At 42.1% G+C, this 17,397-nt stretch overlaps 1 protein-coding gene across 1 annotated transcript in view; it reads left to right on the top strand.

The window, feature by feature from the left end:
• Positions 1–17,397, top strand: part of lama5 (laminin, alpha 5) — a 134,074-nt gene that overhangs the window by 43,076 nt on the left and 73,601 nt on the right. Inside the window, exons 7-14 of the mRNA XM_036142469.1 lie at positions 6,191–6,306; positions 10,236–10,354; positions 10,431–10,521; positions 10,627–10,761; positions 10,836–10,901; positions 12,855–12,995; positions 14,252–14,389; positions 16,046–16,180. Coding sequence (XP_035998362.1) covers positions 6,191–6,306; positions 10,236–10,354; positions 10,431–10,521; positions 10,627–10,761; positions 10,836–10,901; positions 12,855–12,995; positions 14,252–14,389; positions 16,046–16,180 — 941 coding nt within the window. The remainder of the gene's footprint in view (positions 1–6,190; positions 6,307–10,235; positions 10,355–10,430; positions 10,522–10,626; positions 10,762–10,835; positions 10,902–12,854; positions 12,996–14,251; positions 14,390–16,045; positions 16,181–17,397) is intronic.

Here is a 17,397-nt window from a genome sequence, read left to right as displayed (position 1 = left end):
GTCTCTGCTGACCCTGACATCCCGGAGATACGGCTAATCTGCTTTGACTGTCGGATTAAAGAGACACAGGTGGGTAATTTAACGTAGCATCGATCCACTAAAGAAAGCACCGTTTTCTGGGTTACTTTGCAAACTTCTTCAAAGAAAGGGGATTGATGCTGGCGTCAATCGATGCGGCCGAGAAATCCAGTCTGACAAGCATCATGACTTCAAAACAGCAATTTAAGCCTTTGTTATAGTTTGGCTGGATTCCTGTAACTCTTCCATCCATCCATCCATCCATCCATCCATCCATCCATCCATCCATCCATCCATCCATCCATCCATCCACCATCCATCCATCCATCCATCCATCCATCCATTCATCTATTCATCCATCCATCCATTCATCCATCCATTAATCTATTCATTCATCCATTCATCCATCCATCCATCCATACAGTCATCCATCTATTCATCCATCATTTAATCAATTCATCCATCCATCCATCCATCCATCCATGCATCCATCCATCCATCCATCCTTGCATCTGTCCATCTATTCATCCATCCATTCATCCATCCACCTATCCATTCATCCATCCATCCATGCATGCATCCATTCATTCATCCATCCATGCATGCATGCATGCATCCATCCATCCATCATGCATCTGTCCATCTATTCATCCATCCATTCAACCATCCATTCATCCATCCACCCATCCATTCAACCATCCATTCAGCCATCCATTCATCCATCCATCCATGCATGCATGCATGCATGCATCCATCCATCCATTCATCCACCCATCCATCCATCCATGCATCCCCATCCATTCATCCATGCATCTGTCCATCTATTCATCCATCCATTCATCCATCCATGCATCCATTCACCCATCCATTCATCCATACATGCATGCATGCATGCATGCATGCATCCATCAATCCATCAATCCATCAATTAATCAATTCATCCATCCATCCACCCATCCATCCATCCATCCATCCATCCATCCATCCATCCATCCATCCATCCATCCATCCATCCATCCCTTAATATATTCATCCATCCATCTATTCATCCATCCATCTATTCATCCATCCATCCATCCATCCATCCATCCATCCATCCATCCATCCATCCATCCATCCATCCTTCCATTATTCCTTCCATCCATCCATCCATCCATGCATTATTCATTCCTTCCTTTCATCCATCCATCCATCCTTCCATTATTCCTTGCATCCATCCATCCATCCATCCATTATTCCTTCCTTCCTTCCTTCCTTTCATCCATCCATCCATCCATCCATCCATTCATTATTCCTTCCTTCCTTCCTTCCTTTCATTTATCCATCCATCCATTATTCCTTCCTTCCTTCCTTCCTTCCTTCCTTTCATCCATCCATCGATCCATCCATCCATGCATCTGTCCATCTATTCATCCATCCATTCATCCATCCATCCATTCATCCATCCACCCATCCATTCATCCATCCACCCATCCATTCATCCATCCATCCATCCATTCATTATTCCTTCCTTCCTTCCTTCCTTTCATTTATCCATCCATCCATTATTCCTTCCTTCCTTCCTTCCTTCCTTTCATCCATCCATCCATCCATCCATGCATCTGTCCATCTATTCATCCATCCATTCATCCATCCATTCATTCATCCACCCATCCATTCATCCATCCATCCATCCATCCATCCATCAATTAATCAATTCATCCATCCATCCATGCATGCATGCATCCATCCATCCATCCATCCATGGCTATCAATATTGACAAAGGGGAGAGTTTCATGTTTTTTTTATCGTGATTTTGAATTTCATTAAAGGCTAAATACAAATAAAAGGTGAACTTTAATTTATCTGTATAGTTTCTAATTTCAGTTTCATAGACTTGGCAAAATCATTTTCAGAGGTTTGGACATCTGCTGTAGGCATTTTGGGAGTTTTTCTGAGGCTGTTATATTGTTCATATTGATATTGGAATTATATCGTATCGACCGAAACTAAAAAATATACCGTGATGCAACTTTTGGCCATATCGTCCAGCCCCAGAATAGGTAAGGAAAAAATTTGTGGAAAATCTCCAGACATTATTCCCCATCCCTCTTAAATATCCGCTCATCCATTCATCCCTTTATAACCCCCCCCCCCAAACACACACACACACCTTTGCTCCTTCCCTTCTGTATTTTTAAAGCCTGAGCACTGCAGAAATGCATCTTACGTAACTATTCCTTTAAAAATGGACTTTAGACATTTCAGCCTGAGAAATATGACATTTTTGATGCAGCAGAGCACATTATTCATTCTTCATATTACCCACTTCATAGTGAATTAGAGCTACCACCATCAGGGAGGAGATTCAGACGTCTTAGATCAAGAACAAACAGATGGAAAAACCTTTTTTACCAGCCAGGCCATCATTCAGAAACATTTTAAAGGTTATCTGGCTTTGTTTGTTGTTCAGCCTGTTTTAATTGATAATTGCACATAGATGCTTACTGATTTTATTGTTGCTAAATTCATTATGTGATGGTTTCTGTCTGCGTGGGTATTATCCCACCTTGCTGTGAGGGGAATTTCCCTAACGGCACACAATAAAGTCATACTTGATACCACAGAGAATGTGTTTGAAGCTTCCCTCGATGTTGGTTATTGCAGCAGCTCAGCTGCAGGACGCAGCTTCGTCACCTCCTGCCTTTAAATGCAGACCTCCAGTCTGCAGACTCACCATCGCCTTATTCCACAAGTGCTTGATTTAACGACATCAAACAAAGCCTGGGGCTGACGTAAGTGCCTAGATGGAGCAAAACGCCATATACCTTGCATTCCTTCGCTCTGACACAAACCAGGGAACAAATCTTCATCGTGGAGTCAGACGGGATTTATTTGAATTCCTCGTCCCGTGTCTCCATCAGTCAGACACCTGCCAGCATGAAGCATGAATCAGTCTGCTGCTCTGTAGTCCGTCTTTTAGAGCAATCCTGGTGAAAATAACAGCAGCAGATGTTTCCTCATGCCAGCTCTGTTTCTCCAAATGTTTAAAATACCGGAATACCACTCCAGTTACATCTCTGGGTCCACGCCGCTGGCAGGGACACTTGTTTAAACTTCATCTAGAAAGCAAATGCACGACTTCAGGACTAGTTTAAACACAAGATGAGTCTGGATCTGGGCCAGAATTCATGAACTATAGTCTATAAGGCAGCGACTTTTAGATGCATCCCTTCTTCACCCCCTGAATCAACTGAACGGCTCGTTGCCGGGCCTCTACTGAACGCTGAAGGGGGAATTTATTTGACTGAGGTGTGTTGGACCAGGGATGGATGGTTGAGGGATAGAAGCTTTGGAAAACTGGATTTGCCCCCTCCTGCTTAAAGGAACATACTTCAGAGTCACATGGTGTCCAATCCGTCTTCTTAACCTATTTATTTCCCTTCCTTATGCTCAGGTTCTGATTTAAATTCACATACAGGTTGAAGGCTAACACTGATGTGACCTCAGCTCACACGGCCTTGATCCTGAAGTGAAGGTGATGCAGCAACATCAAATCAAACGGGCCAGAAAAAAAAACTGTAAACTCATCAAGTCGCTGTTAGTTTGTCACTCCATCTGGTAGACCGGGTTTGTCATTATTAAGAGGCCCATAGGGGAAGCATTAAGCTTGACACCCTGTCTACTCTGTGCAGGAACCAAAGTTTGAGAGGATTGGGTATAGCAGAGCGGGTATTGCCAAAAATGAGAGATGAATGGAAAATAATATTGTTAAATATGAAGATAAAATAACAAAAAAAATATATGTTTTGTTCTTCTCTTTTATGATAGCACCTTGTGACATTGTGTTCTTTTGTTACAGAAAATAAGTAAAAAAAATAAATTTGTTTATTGTATTTTTTACAACTTCATCAACAGCTGCTGTGAGGTTAAAAAATCAACATGGCTGACATGAAGCATAACTGGTTGCTTACTTGTTCAGAAAGACACTTTCATATAAAACAAAGTCAACAAAGACGTGCAAAACATTACTTGGTGCTTTCAGACATTTTAAAAGTGCAAATACATCAAACAAATTCAACAAAGCAGAAAGACTATATTTGTTTTAAGAACCAAAAATTTGTGATTAGTCATTTATTTAAGGTGACAGTATGATTTTAGGTCTTTTTTAGATCAAATATTTTCACCTTGTGGCCTAAAACGTCACATGCAGCAATGAATTGTGGGTAATGCTCTTCAGTGGAGCCTGCCTCAATGCAAACTTTGTCAAAATGGGGATCAAGGGCGCAAAGGGGGCGGGGCTGAATACCATTCTGGAGAATCGGGACACCCTACGCACTCACACCCTCAGCGGGAACGCGCATTTGAGGGGCGCAAGGGACAGAGCCTTACTTTGAAGTAAGACAGGAAGTAGTTCTTGAGTTGCCCAGCTGTGTTGACAGAGCAGGAAAACATGCATACATCTATAAAATCTTTAATTCTGAAAGCTGGAAAGCAGTTTTTGTTTTGAGAATGGGACTTGAATAGAAAGAATGGTGAAGCAGAGTGGATGGAGCGGAGGAGGGTTTGTAATAAAAAATAAAATGGTGAGTGAATGGAGCTCTGAAGGCAAACATGGGAACTCAATCAGAGTTTTGAAACACAATGCATGGACGTGTTATCAGCACCGGCATGCATGCAGACACGCAGGTGTTAGCATTTTTTTCAAACACAGACATATTCAATGGACCCGAGCTTAAAGTATTGTGCATCCTGTTTAAGGTCTCAGACCTGCAGGGATTTTTCTTTTTTAGCTGCCACTCGGCATTAAGCAGCAGATACACCATATCCGGTGTTTTAGCCACTGCCATGTCCACAGGGGAATTTACCAAGCACCAGGGATGCAGACAAGAATGGGTCGCTCACAGGAGCTCAATGAAGCCCAGGCACCATGACAGCATGCCACCTTTGCAGCGAGTCCTGTCATGAAATGTCCTCACTACTAAATATTCCACAGCAGACTGTTAGTGGAAGTTAATGGGGACAACAGGACCTCTGCAAACAAACTGGTGGGTCGTGTCAAATCCCATAGTGAGGAGGTGCACAGAGGTCTCCACCACGGAACTGGTGGCTACAGACCTCCAGGCGTCACGTGGCCTTCAGATTTGCTCTAGAACTGTTTTCAAGAGGTTCCAATATCCAGGCAGTTTCATCAAAGCCTTATATCACTATGTAAAATGCAAAGTGTTGGGTGTAGCGATTAGAGACACTATCAATGTCTGTGGACCAGTCTGGGTTTGGCAGGTGGACTCCAGCGTCCTTACTGCTCTCTGTAAAGTGTAAAGTTTACTGGTCTGTGGATGCTTTTCTGGAGTTTTTGTTTGGCTCTTTAGGAACAATGAATGTTTCCAATACCAAGACAGTTTCATGCTCCTGTAGTTATACAGAGAGAAAGCTATATAACTACGGCGAAAGCAGTAATGCTTTGGCTTTAAGAAAGCAACTCTTAGGGTTAGAGGAGACTGGCCAGGCCTTCCTGACCAACATCACACATGCTCGTTTGGAAGAATGGTCAGAAATGTCCATAAATCACCCAAAAGCCTTAACAAAACATTTAACCGCAAGAGTTGGAGCTCCTGTAGTTGCAGAGGGTGGACAGACCTCATACACATATTAATGTGTTTGTGTGCACATTATTCTAAATTCAGAGCCTTCCAGTTCAAATCCCAGACCTTGTCCCCTTATGTCAGTCTGGAATAAAATTCTCAATTAGGTGATAAAAATCAGAGTTTTTTTGCCCCCTCTCTCCAGTGACCACTTTGTGTTTTATGACAGGTTAAGATGACTCAGAGTAATAAAAAATAAACAATGTGAACTTTTTTTGTCTCCTCTCCTGCTGTGTTTTGACTCTGTGGGCAGAAACTTCACTGACTAATCCGATTAGACGCCGGGTTGAAGCTCTCTGTCCACCGAGGGAAGAGCTTGTCTCCTCCATTGTTGGAAAGATCTGTTTCTTCTTTGTCCATTGTTTTAGTTTTTTTTCTCACTATGGTCAGAGCTGCAGCAACAGTTAACTGTTTTCACACGAAACACTGATCATTTAAGCGGGAAAGCCACGGTAGAGCCTAAACCGACTCTGACTCCGCTTCCAAGAGCTGCTGCGGCCTAAACCGCTTCTTCTGTCCTCATTTTGTTTTTATTGTCGCCCTACAGGTTGCAGTGCGACTGTCAACACAACACCTGTGGCGTTTCCTGCGACCACTGTTGCCCCGGTTACAACCAGTTACCCTGGAAACCTGCGACGACCTACAGCGCTAACGAATGCGAACGTGAGTGGGGCCCAATGCAGCGACACTCACACACACACACACACACTGACACACACACACACACACACACACACACGCACACACTCACACACACACACACACACAGACACACACACACACACACAGAGAAGGTGTGCTCACTGAAGCCTGCACAGGAATGTGTTTCATGTGTTGGTTCAACAGAATGAGTCGGCTTTAATCTAATGAAGCTCAGCAGAAACAGAGGCTGGACTTTCTCACATGCGCGTTGGTTAGGCGCAGATAGAAAGCTTTTCAGGCCGTCGGGTTAAATTCACACCCGACGGCCTGAAAAAAGAAGTTCTGCTCCAATGAAATAATAGTAAAATGTACAGAATAAGTGGCAAAACTTAAGAACTATGCTAGATGGCTTAAGTTAGTTAGGATATACAAATATTATATTAAGGTGTTGACAAAACTGCAAAGAAAAAAAATTACTTTAAATAAAATAAAAGAAAATGTACAGAATAAGTAGCAAAACTTAAGAATTATGCTAGATGCCTTAGTTTGTATATAAATGTTGAGAAAACTGCAAAGAAAGAAAACTTACTTTAAATAAAATAATAATAAATATACAGAAGAAGTAGAAAAACTTAAGAACTACGCTACATGCCTTAGTTAAAATATAAAACATTTAAAATGTTGACAAAACTGCAAAGAACAAATAACTTACTTTAAATAAAATAATAGTAAAATGTACAGAAGAAGTAGCAAAACTCAAGAACTACGCTACATGCCCTAGTTAAAATATAAAATATTAAAAATGTTGACAAAACTGCAAAGAGAAAAAAACTTACTTTAAATAAAATAATAGTAAATATAGAATATATATAGGATATAAAATATTAAAGTGACTTGTCAGAATTACAGCAAATCAAACCAAAAACTCTTCCTGCCAAGCACGGTAGGGCAGAGATGGTATTATGGGCTCCTCTTGCAAGCTTTGACATCATTGAGTCCAGTAGGAAGTTATTAGTAAATAAAGATATTAATGCAACATGTTCGTTTCTGTCCGAACTGGAACAGAACAATGCATCCGAACGCAGCAGCAGACCTACACTGATAAGGAGAGTATTACGGCCCAATTCAGGGTTCTGGGACCTTAAATGGAAGGGAGGGAAGAAATGTGCATAAAACCCAACGCACTGTTTTCCGTTTGCATACAACCGCTGAGACATTGATCAATCCTGGCAAACACAAAGGTTTTCTAATCATATGTTGGATGTAGTTTTTAAATTATTTTTGCTTTTTGCGTCAGTTTTCATTAACTAGAACATGATTGTTTAATACCATGCAATGTTTGATCTGAGCTTGAGTTTTTCTGAAGCATTTTATTATCTCGTAACTTTTAATAACTTTGAGCTGCACGGCTTTTTCAACCTTAAAGTTTTTCTTAGTAATTTTGATTCCTGTTAATCTGTAAATTGAGATTATCTTCAAAATACAATCCTTTTTGCTGACTTTTAGGACTTTCATTGTAAACTGTCAACGAAAAGCTTTGATCCCAGCCTGGGATTTTTCTCCCGTTTCAGTTTGTCTGGCTGGAATCGGTGTTATCAACCCTCGGGGTTATAATTGTGTGTGAAAGGCCGGCTGCAGTTATTTTCAACAAAGGTCACAGTTCTATCACAATGGCAGAAAGGGCAGCATGATAAGGAGATAAAAAGGCTTAAAAAAGGGAACTTGGAGTTTACGGGGCAACGTTTGCAGATGCTCTTGAAGTTTCTCCATGTGAAAAAGTCACATTTTTCTGACTGGTTGCTGCGTTTCACCGGCTGGAAGCTCGATCCTGATGTCGGTGGTGCAGCTCAGACTCTGTGCAGTTTGTCGCTGGTTGGTCTTCCTGCTTTGGACAGGGGAGGAAGACTCAAATGCTCTCTGACTGACAGGAAACAGCATCCGTGTGGAGCTGCACGATAAGGAGAACTGGTTCATTCATCTGGTACCTTTCAGAGCCGGATAAGAGCAAAAAAAAAAAAACGCTCCCGCAGAGTCCGTCTATACACAGGATAAATGTGAAATCTAGGTGTTTATCTCTTATTCCTAGGTCTAAGTCTGGATTTACATCCTCTCTCCTGATTACCGTCAGATGCTGAATAAATAAATCAAATGTAGTCACGTTGAAGATACGCCGTTTGATGATTGCGGCTGGAATCAAGCCGACTGCGGTATCACAGAGGAACCGTAGATACCTTCATGGACCAATCATCAAGCCCCATGGAGCGTCAGACATTATAGACACTTGAGATCAGCTGGTGAGATCAGTCCTATGAACAGGCCCTAAGCAGCTCTTAGCAAAGCTCCTCTGTATGTCTGAAAAAGAAGACTGCACCAGCCTGTAATTAGACATGAAATGAGCCTTTTATGATTGATGAAACGGGCCCAACTGGATTTTTCCCCCCCGTTCAGACAGACAGTCTGTGCGGTTGTGTTAATCACAGCTTCGCTTTCTTCGGGGGTTTGATGTTTGATCCTGAACAGCGTCTGACCTCCCGTCCTCTTAGAAAACCACCAGCCAGTAGCAGAGCTGCAGCTTTACGCGTCGCTGTGCGCATTAGCGAGAAGATCCACGGTAAAAGTTAAGGTTTACTTTTTTTATCCCTCCTCTGTCGCCTCAGATTTCCATCTCTTGGCTAAAAGCCACTTTCATGCCCGAGGTGAAAGCCAACGTGTTTGTTACAGCCTGATATTTTGTTGCTCATCTCTGACTCTGCATATCTGCGTCACCTTCGGATCCGCTTACTTTTAAAAACTCCAATCCAGGGAAGACAAGAACAAGAAGACAGGAGGACAAGAAGCAAACCATCACCGCATATTTTGGACATTTTCTTTGATTGTACCATTTTGGAGCTAATACAGAACTAAAAATAACAAAATGTTTCTTGAAATTAGTTCCATGTCGTATCGATTTAATACAACAAAATGAGAATCAATTCCAAAAACAGCTTAAAAAGTGATACAGATTATATAATAAAACAACCACTGGTGGGTCAAACTTGGGCCCTTAAAGCAGCCTAAAGGTATACTATGCAACCGGGGTTGTTTTTTTCAGCGAGGCTCCCCCCAGAGGGCGAAAGTAAAAGTGCACCGTCGTAAATATGCTCAGCTGTTCTCCTGGTTTCTCCGTCAAGCCAGGTGCGGTTGTTTTGAGCTTAGCAGACAGGCGAACGCAACGAAAAGTGGAAAAAAACGGCAGTACAAACAATGACTAACACAGCGAAAGTATGAACATGCACAGAGAGAGAGAGAAACCATTCCAGTGTTACTTACAATCGCATCAGCAGAAACGCGAGGTCCGCATCAGCCTTGCAGCCTTCTTTTTCTTTTAGCTCTTGCCAGAGCCATAGAGAGAAAGAGTTGCGACACTCTTTGATGTCACCGCCAGGGTAGTCACGTGGTTCGTGTAAACCGCTATAGTTCCTAATCATACGCTGGCTTTCATGTTCTTCTATGGGACAGACAGCAGCGATTGTGTTATTTAAATATAAATATATATATAAACATACACCCTACTACTTTTTCAGCTGTTATTGGCGGCAAAAAGCGTACAACGGAGTTCAATGGGAGTGTCGCAACTCTTTCTCTCTATGGCTCTGGCTCTTGCCATTCGGAAAAAGCTTGCCCAACGCGATGCACGAGACTTCTGAGCCTGTGGGTGCGGGCCGAGGGCTCCTGCAATTGCAAGTACGGTATTTCCCCCACAGACCACCAGGGCGGCCGAGAAAACCTTTGTTCGACCTGAAATGACTCATTTAATCATCCAAAACGGTATGGAACACATTAATTAACTGAAAAATGTTGCATAGTATGCCTTTAAAGCAGCTTAAATGGAAAGGTCTTTAAATTCGTCCACCCCTGTCCTTCGCCGGTGTTGCTTTGATCCTGAAGACGGTTCTCTTGGTCCTTTTCAGCCTGTAACTGTCACCGTCACTCCTTCGACTGTTACTACGACTCCGAGGTGGACCGACACGGAGGCAGTCTGGACATCCACGGACACCACAGAGGAGGAGGCGTCTGCCTCAACTGCCAGGTGGTTCAGACTCCTGAAACACGCGCGACGATGGAGCTTTAACGGCGTAAACCTAACAGAAAACTCTCCTTCACAGCATCACACCACCGGAGTCAACTGTGAGCTTTGCATGCCCAAATACTACCGGTCGCCCGACCATCCCATCGACTCCCCGCTGGCGTGTCTGCGTGAGTTTCTGCCGTCCGATCAGTTTCCTCCAACACCGTCGTTCCCTTTACTGACACGCTCCATCCCTCCTCTTCCTCTTCCTCTTCGTCTCCATTCGCCTGCAGCCTGTAGCTGCCAGTCGGAGTTCACAGACGGAACCTGCGAGGACCTGACCGGACGTTGCTTCTGCAAGCCCAACTACACCGGGGAGAACTGTGACGCCTGTGCCAGCGGCTACGTTAGCTTTCCCCGGTGTTACCGTGAGTTGGTTTTATATTTCAACGTTTGGTGCAACCCTGAGTGTTTAAATAAAACTGTGTGTGTGTTCCTCCAGCCATCCCGACAAGTCCCACTGGCAATGAGAACAACGGCGAGGCCAAACCAGCTGGAGAGATCATCAGTAAGTCTTCTTCTCTTGACTCAGCCCACAGAGAAATGAAAGTGGGGGGGGGGGGGGGGGGGGGGTTCACAATGCTGATGCTGGTTCTGATACTGTAGATTCACTCATTATTAGTGTGATCACGCCTCCCTGTCGCCTCCATGTTGCTACAGCCGGTCAAAGAGTCAATGAGGCGTCTAGCTAATCGTTAAATCTATGTTAAAACTCTTTCTCCTATTCGAATCTGTACAAGCTGAAGAGGACAGAGATGTTTTAGGTAATTAGTTAAGTGGATGTAGTGAAGATGGGTTGGTGGGACGAGGGATCACTTCTTCCTTCTAGGTTTCCTCTGTTGTTTTCTACTTAGACACACCTAAACATTTTAGATCATCAGGCATCAGGCAAACCAAAGGAAATACCATGACAAGTTTTTAAATGAGGATTTAGTTTGTTAAGTTAAACAAAAACAAAAAGCTATCAAACTTCTCTGATCCAGAGGGACATCATTTGGCTCCTTGTCATCACCAATTAACTTTAGTTAACGACGTCTCTGGAAAGTTCGGTTTCACCGCTAAAACTGGGCTGATTATCAGCTGACCTGTAGAATCAGGAAATCGATTAAACAGAACCTATCTGGCAACACAAAGTAGGCCAAAAATTTCAAAAGCAGCAAACCAAAAGTATCTTTATGATCCCCAAGACTCTGTGGACCTTACTGGAAGGTGTTCACCGTTTTACAACTGGAGTAAAACTAACGCAGCATGTCCAATACCCTGACATCAAATATCCAGTCAAGCATGGTGGTGGTAGTGTGATGATCTGGGTCTGCTTGGCTGCTTCAGGACAAAACCATGAATTCTACCCTTTGCCAAAATAAAATCCTGAGTGACAATGTCCTACCATCAGCTCATGGTGGCACACCAGCATATCCACCTCTAATTGGCAAATAGAAACCCGCCCTAAATCAAGCATTTTAGGAATGGCCTAGTCAAAGCCCAGACCTAAATCCTATTGAGATGCTTTAGTATGACCTTAAACAGGTTTTTCGTCCTGGACAATCCTTCAGTGTGTCCAAAAAAAAAACAAAAAAACGATTCTTTCACAGAGCCGTAAACGTTGCTAGTTACCCCAAAACGCTCGTTAATGAAAGATGCCGAAGTCAAACCACATTCTGGTTTGTTTGAATAGTTTTTATTCCTTAATAAATAAAATAATACACTGCAAAAAGGGAACTCAGAGTAAGTCAAAATTTCTTGAAATTTGTGTTTTTTTCCTGGATTTGAGCAGGTAAATAAGATTATCTGCCAATGGAATGAGATTTTTGCACTTAAAATAGGAACAATTCATCTCCATCATCTTATTTCAAGTGCAGGATGTCTAATATCTTATTTTAGGGGTACAAATGCTCAAATAATCTTATTTAGCTATTCAAATCAAGGAAAAATACACTTATTTCAAGAAAATTGCACTTACTTTTACTTCTCTTTTTGCAATGTAATATTTATGTTTACCGTGGTTAATTTCTCTGATATCAAAACGGTTTTTGAGCTGTAAGGGTGGCAACAACAGAAGAAACTGCTTTTCACAGCCCTGTGATGGGGTAGCAGTTTGATAGATGAAATGTAGTCGTGGCATTGGAGCCTGAGTGAGGAAACAGTAGCAAACGTCTGACCTTGACTCGCCGCTGTTCTCCCTCTGAGAGTTTGTCCCGCTCACATATGTGAGGGAGTTTTTGGGAAAACTCTGCCGTTATCACAAAGTAGCTGGACGGAGATAAGCTGCTCCAAAAACACCGATCACCCTCACCGGACCGCCTGTCCTCTGCTGCTTCTGCTTAATGTCCAACATTCATGCTTTCCGTTGACCAGGAGTTCCTTTTTTTTCCCGGTTTTCCTCATATTTTACAGGTTGATAAATGGTTTAGTTAATAACGAGGCTGATAAAACAACCAGTATGATCGTATTTTCCATGCAGACTGTGAGTGCAGCGCTGCAGGCACCGTTGAAAACTCCTGCAGGCCGGACCCTCGGACTCAAACCTGCGTCTGTAAACCCGGCTTCACCGGGCGCCACTGTGACACCTGCGCGCCGGGTTTCCACGGCCTCAGCTGCCAGGGTGAGACAACACGGTCGTTTCCTAGTTTCCTTCTCAGGGTGTGTTGCAGAAAGTCTGGACTAATGGGAGAAAAATAACAAAAGGACTTTTATTTTAAGACCAGAGTCTTTATCTTATTAAAGTTTTATAAGTCTTTTCAACCAGCCATGCACACATGCATGTTTCCTTCCTTCCTTCCTCCATCCTTTTATCCATGCATCCTTCCTTCCTTTCTCTCTTTCTTCCTCCATCCTTTTATCCATGCATCCTTCCTTCATTCCTTCTTCCTTTTATCCATGCATCCTTCCTTCCTTTCTTTCCTTCCTCCGAGCTTTTATCCATGCATCATTCTTTCCTTTCTTTCTTTCTTCCTCCATCCTTTTATCCATGCATCCTTCCTTCCTTTCTCTCTTTCTTCCTCCATCCTTTTATCCATGCATCCTTCCTTCGTTCCTTCGTCCTTTTATCCATGCATCCTTCCTTCCTTTCTTTCTTTCTTTCTTTCTTTCTTTCTTTCTTCCTCCATCCTTTTATCCATGCTTCCTTCCTTCCTTCGTTCCTTTCTTCCTTCGTCCTTTTATCCATCCTTCCTTACTTCTTTCTATCCTTCCTTCCTTGCTTCATTCCTTCTGCCCTACCTCCATTCTTTTATCCTTCCTTCTTTCCTTCCTTCCTCCCTCTCTCCTTCCTTTCTTCCTTCCTTCCTCCATACATGTATCCTTCCTTCCTTCCTTCCTTTCTTCCTCCCTCCCTCCATCCATGCATCCTTCCTTCGTCCTTTTATCCTTCCTTCATTCCTTCCTTCCTTCCTCCATCCATGCATCCTTCCTTCCATCCAGTTGTATTTTATTTTGGACTTACTTTTAAATGGTGGCCTAGTGGAGCTTGCATCCTGGAAAGGCTGCGTGTTGCCGGGTTCTAATCCTGCCGGCTGCCGCTCTGGGTCCCTGAGCAAGACCCGGAGGTTCTCTGGGAACAGACAAAGCTGCAATAACAAAATGATTGTTACTGTTTCTTAAAGTTAATCCCTAAATGTTTGGTTTGGTCAGAAGTGTTTCAGTCACCGAATAGCTTTAAGCAGAAAGATGTGCTGACCGAACTTTCTCATGATGTCTAAATCAGATTCTTAATGTCTTATTTGTAAAGATCTGTTAGATCTATGTGTCCAGTCCCCATTATCATAAAAATGTCTATATATTATATTTATAATGCCTTTTTATGACCCACTTTTTGCTGTTGGTTCCTGTGTCCGCCTCACTCTGCTTGTTTCCGACCAGCCTGTCAGTGTTTGGGTCCGGGCTGTCAGGACGGGTCATGTGACCTGCTGACCGGTCACGGCATGTGCCGGAGCGGTTTCCAGGGCTACCATTGTGATGAGTGCGCGCCCGGTTACTTCAACTACCCCCTCTGCCAACGTGAGTCACCGCTTCCTCTCTGGGACTTTCTGGTGCCGGTTATTCTTTGAGTCCGGACCCGACCCGACCCGACCGGACTCTCACAGTCACACACTAGGCGTGAAAAACAGCGGAGCTAATCATTCATGTCCTGCTTTATTTATTTCCATGGAAATCTAAAATGATCAACCTCAGCTAGCTCAACGTTTCCTGACCAGAACCAGAACCAGAACCTGACTCTGTCATGTAGACAAGGAGATAAATTATTTGGTTTGCAAGCAGCAGGCATTGGAGTGGTGTATCCCTGAGGGAAGGGTTAAATGGAGAGAACACATTTTATTGGAATGTGTGTTGCAAAGACAAATAAAGATAAAGATGATCATTATATGTAGCACCTGAGGGCATAATCAAGCATTCATCAGCGTTGTCTTTACCCCTTAACAGCAGGGTACCTCCACCTGAACTATTATTATTATTATTATTATTATTATTATTATTATTATTATTATTAATGTCTGGTGGTTTTTCACTTTCTGTTCTGATGTTCCTCCAAATGTCTGATTGAACGCAGTCGTTCCAGGCATTGGCAGCTGCTTGCAGATCAAACTATTTAAATGTTGCTGGTGAAAATTCTCATTCATTCAGGTCATGATCATTTCAAAAAGTTAAAACAGCTTTATATTATTGCCCAAAAACAGGACTTGTTTTAGCTTAGACAACATGCAAATTAAACCGAAACTGGTCCACCCCTTTCCTACGGGGACTCGTTAGGGTCATGGTTGGCCTGGCTTACAGGGGTGATCACCTGCATGGTGCAAAGCTTGGAGCTCCACATTACTCCACACATTTGAATTAAGAAAGCTTTCTGGATGGGAAGCGAAATGTCTTCAAACTTCGGAAAAAAGTCCAGTTTTGTGTTTTTTTACTTTTTGGAATATTTACATGTCCATCCCTCGTTACTCAATTACTTCCATTTAAAGTTTGCTGCATCCTTCCTTCTTCGTGATCGCAGTTTTAGGTGTTAAATAGCATCTACCCATGCTTTGTGAGATGCTTTGTGTCTTGAAAATTAAAAAAATGTATGCTTCTAGGTTGGATAAGATCTCTAAAAAATACAGTGATATAGTCCTTTAGTACGGAGCCCTAGAGAGGTCATCGCAAAATGTTTTGCATGTTGAGAGAATGTGCGCTCGTTTAACTAAATCGCGTGCACAATTTACTATGTTGTGCTCTCTTTTTACTATAGTGTGAGCTCATTTTACAAAATTGAGCTCTCATTTTAAGCATAGTAAAATGAGGGCACAATTTATTAAAACGAGAGCACACTTTAGTGAACATGGTTATAGAACATTGTGTGCACGATCTACTTAAACGTGGCCACAATATGTAAAACGTGCACTCAATATTGTCTTGACACATGTAAACATGAGCACTTTATAGTATATTCGAGATCTCGATCTACCAAAAACGCACCCACGAATAATTAAAACGTGTGCTCGAATAAATTGTGTGCACGTTTTATTAATTCGAGTGCTCAATTAAAGGAAACGTGCCTCCCGGGCTCCGTACTTGAGAGCTACTAACCACTAACAAAACCGGTTATTGTTCATGTGGTACCGTGGCCTCCCTGGCTGGACCGTAGCTGGACGCTCCCTGACGCCTGTCCTCTCTCTGCAGTGTGTGGTTGCAGCGCAGTCGGCTCTCTTCCCGAGCGCTGCGACGCTTCTGGACGCTGTCTCTGCAAACCGGAGTTTCAGGGTCCTCGCTGTGAGCAGTGCAGATCCGGATTCCACTCCTACCCCGACTGTCAAGGTGATCCGTCACAGAGCAGATCCGAAGCGTGCCTGCGTGCGTCAGCTCAGACGTAATGCGGCTGACACACATGTGGCGGCTGTTAACGCTGGGTTAGGTTTTATGGATTTTTTTTTTTATTTGTGAGGGGTCGGGAATTTACAGGTGGGGAAAATGAGAAGGATTAAATATAAGACAGGTTTAGTTCAAGGGTTATGGAAATGAAAACGTCTACTCCCAGAGTTTACTTCTTCAGCTGCTGAATCCAGAAGGTTATGAAAAGAAGGAACAGAGGAAAGGAATAAGCTTCTTGGGCAAATTAATGAATCAAATCACTACTGAAGCACAGTTTTGGTCTGAAGTTTTTCCATATTTGAGTCTGAGTCAAACAATCATACGACATTATAAAACAGATAACTGACTTGTGCTGTATATTACATTTTCTGAAGTCCCTGAATGTTTCACACAATCATGGCAGGATAAAGATGATTCTGATTCTGAATTTTAAAAACAACAAGTGATGCATAGATTTCAGGTGAAGATTTCCTCCATCCTGGGGTCAGTGTTGTGCTCGCAGGTTTAAATGTTTTTTTTGTTTTGTTTTTTTTTTACCTCCTCTACAAAACATAATCTTTTAAATAAACAAATGGTCAAATTTTGCCTTATTAAAAGATGGTCATCCAGTTTGCTAATTATTTTGGGATCGATTGAAAAAAAAATAGATTTTTGGTCTAGCACTAAAAGAATAGGATTTGGGTGAGCAATTCTTTGAAAACACTTTCTGATAAATAGATTTCTGCTGTATATATATATATATATATATATATATATATATATATATATATATATATATATATATAGATAGAGAGAGAGAGAGAGAGAGAGAGAGAGAGAGAGTATAATTATTTTTATTTTGATATTTTATTTTATTTTTCTTAACCTTAAATTTGTAGTCTAGCTAACATGAACTCTGTACATCTCTACAAGAGTTGAAGAGTTATATCTGTTTTATTTCTTTTTATATTTGTATTGTTCACTGTAAAATTCTTACTGCTGTGTTTTTAGGTAGACAGTTTTAAGATCTGTACAGGGACAACAGATGAAAAATAGCCTTCTGGCTAATTCTGGTGCATTTTCAGCTATGCTAATCAATGCACACTGTCCCTGTCAAATAAAAATATAAAGAAATATTATAATTAAAGCAGATTTTAATTAACTATAGTCTGCATTTGAGTAAA

The sequence above is a fragment of the Fundulus heteroclitus genome, chromosome 1 (genome assembly GCF_011125445.2).
Source record: "Fundulus heteroclitus isolate FHET01 chromosome 1, MU-UCD_Fhet_4.1, whole genome shotgun sequence".
In the NCBI taxonomy this organism is placed as follows: Eukaryota; Metazoa; Chordata; class Actinopteri; order Cyprinodontiformes; family Fundulidae; genus Fundulus; species Fundulus heteroclitus.
Note: the sequence above shows the minus strand (reverse complement) of the source record. Positions and strands in the feature narration are given on the sequence as shown.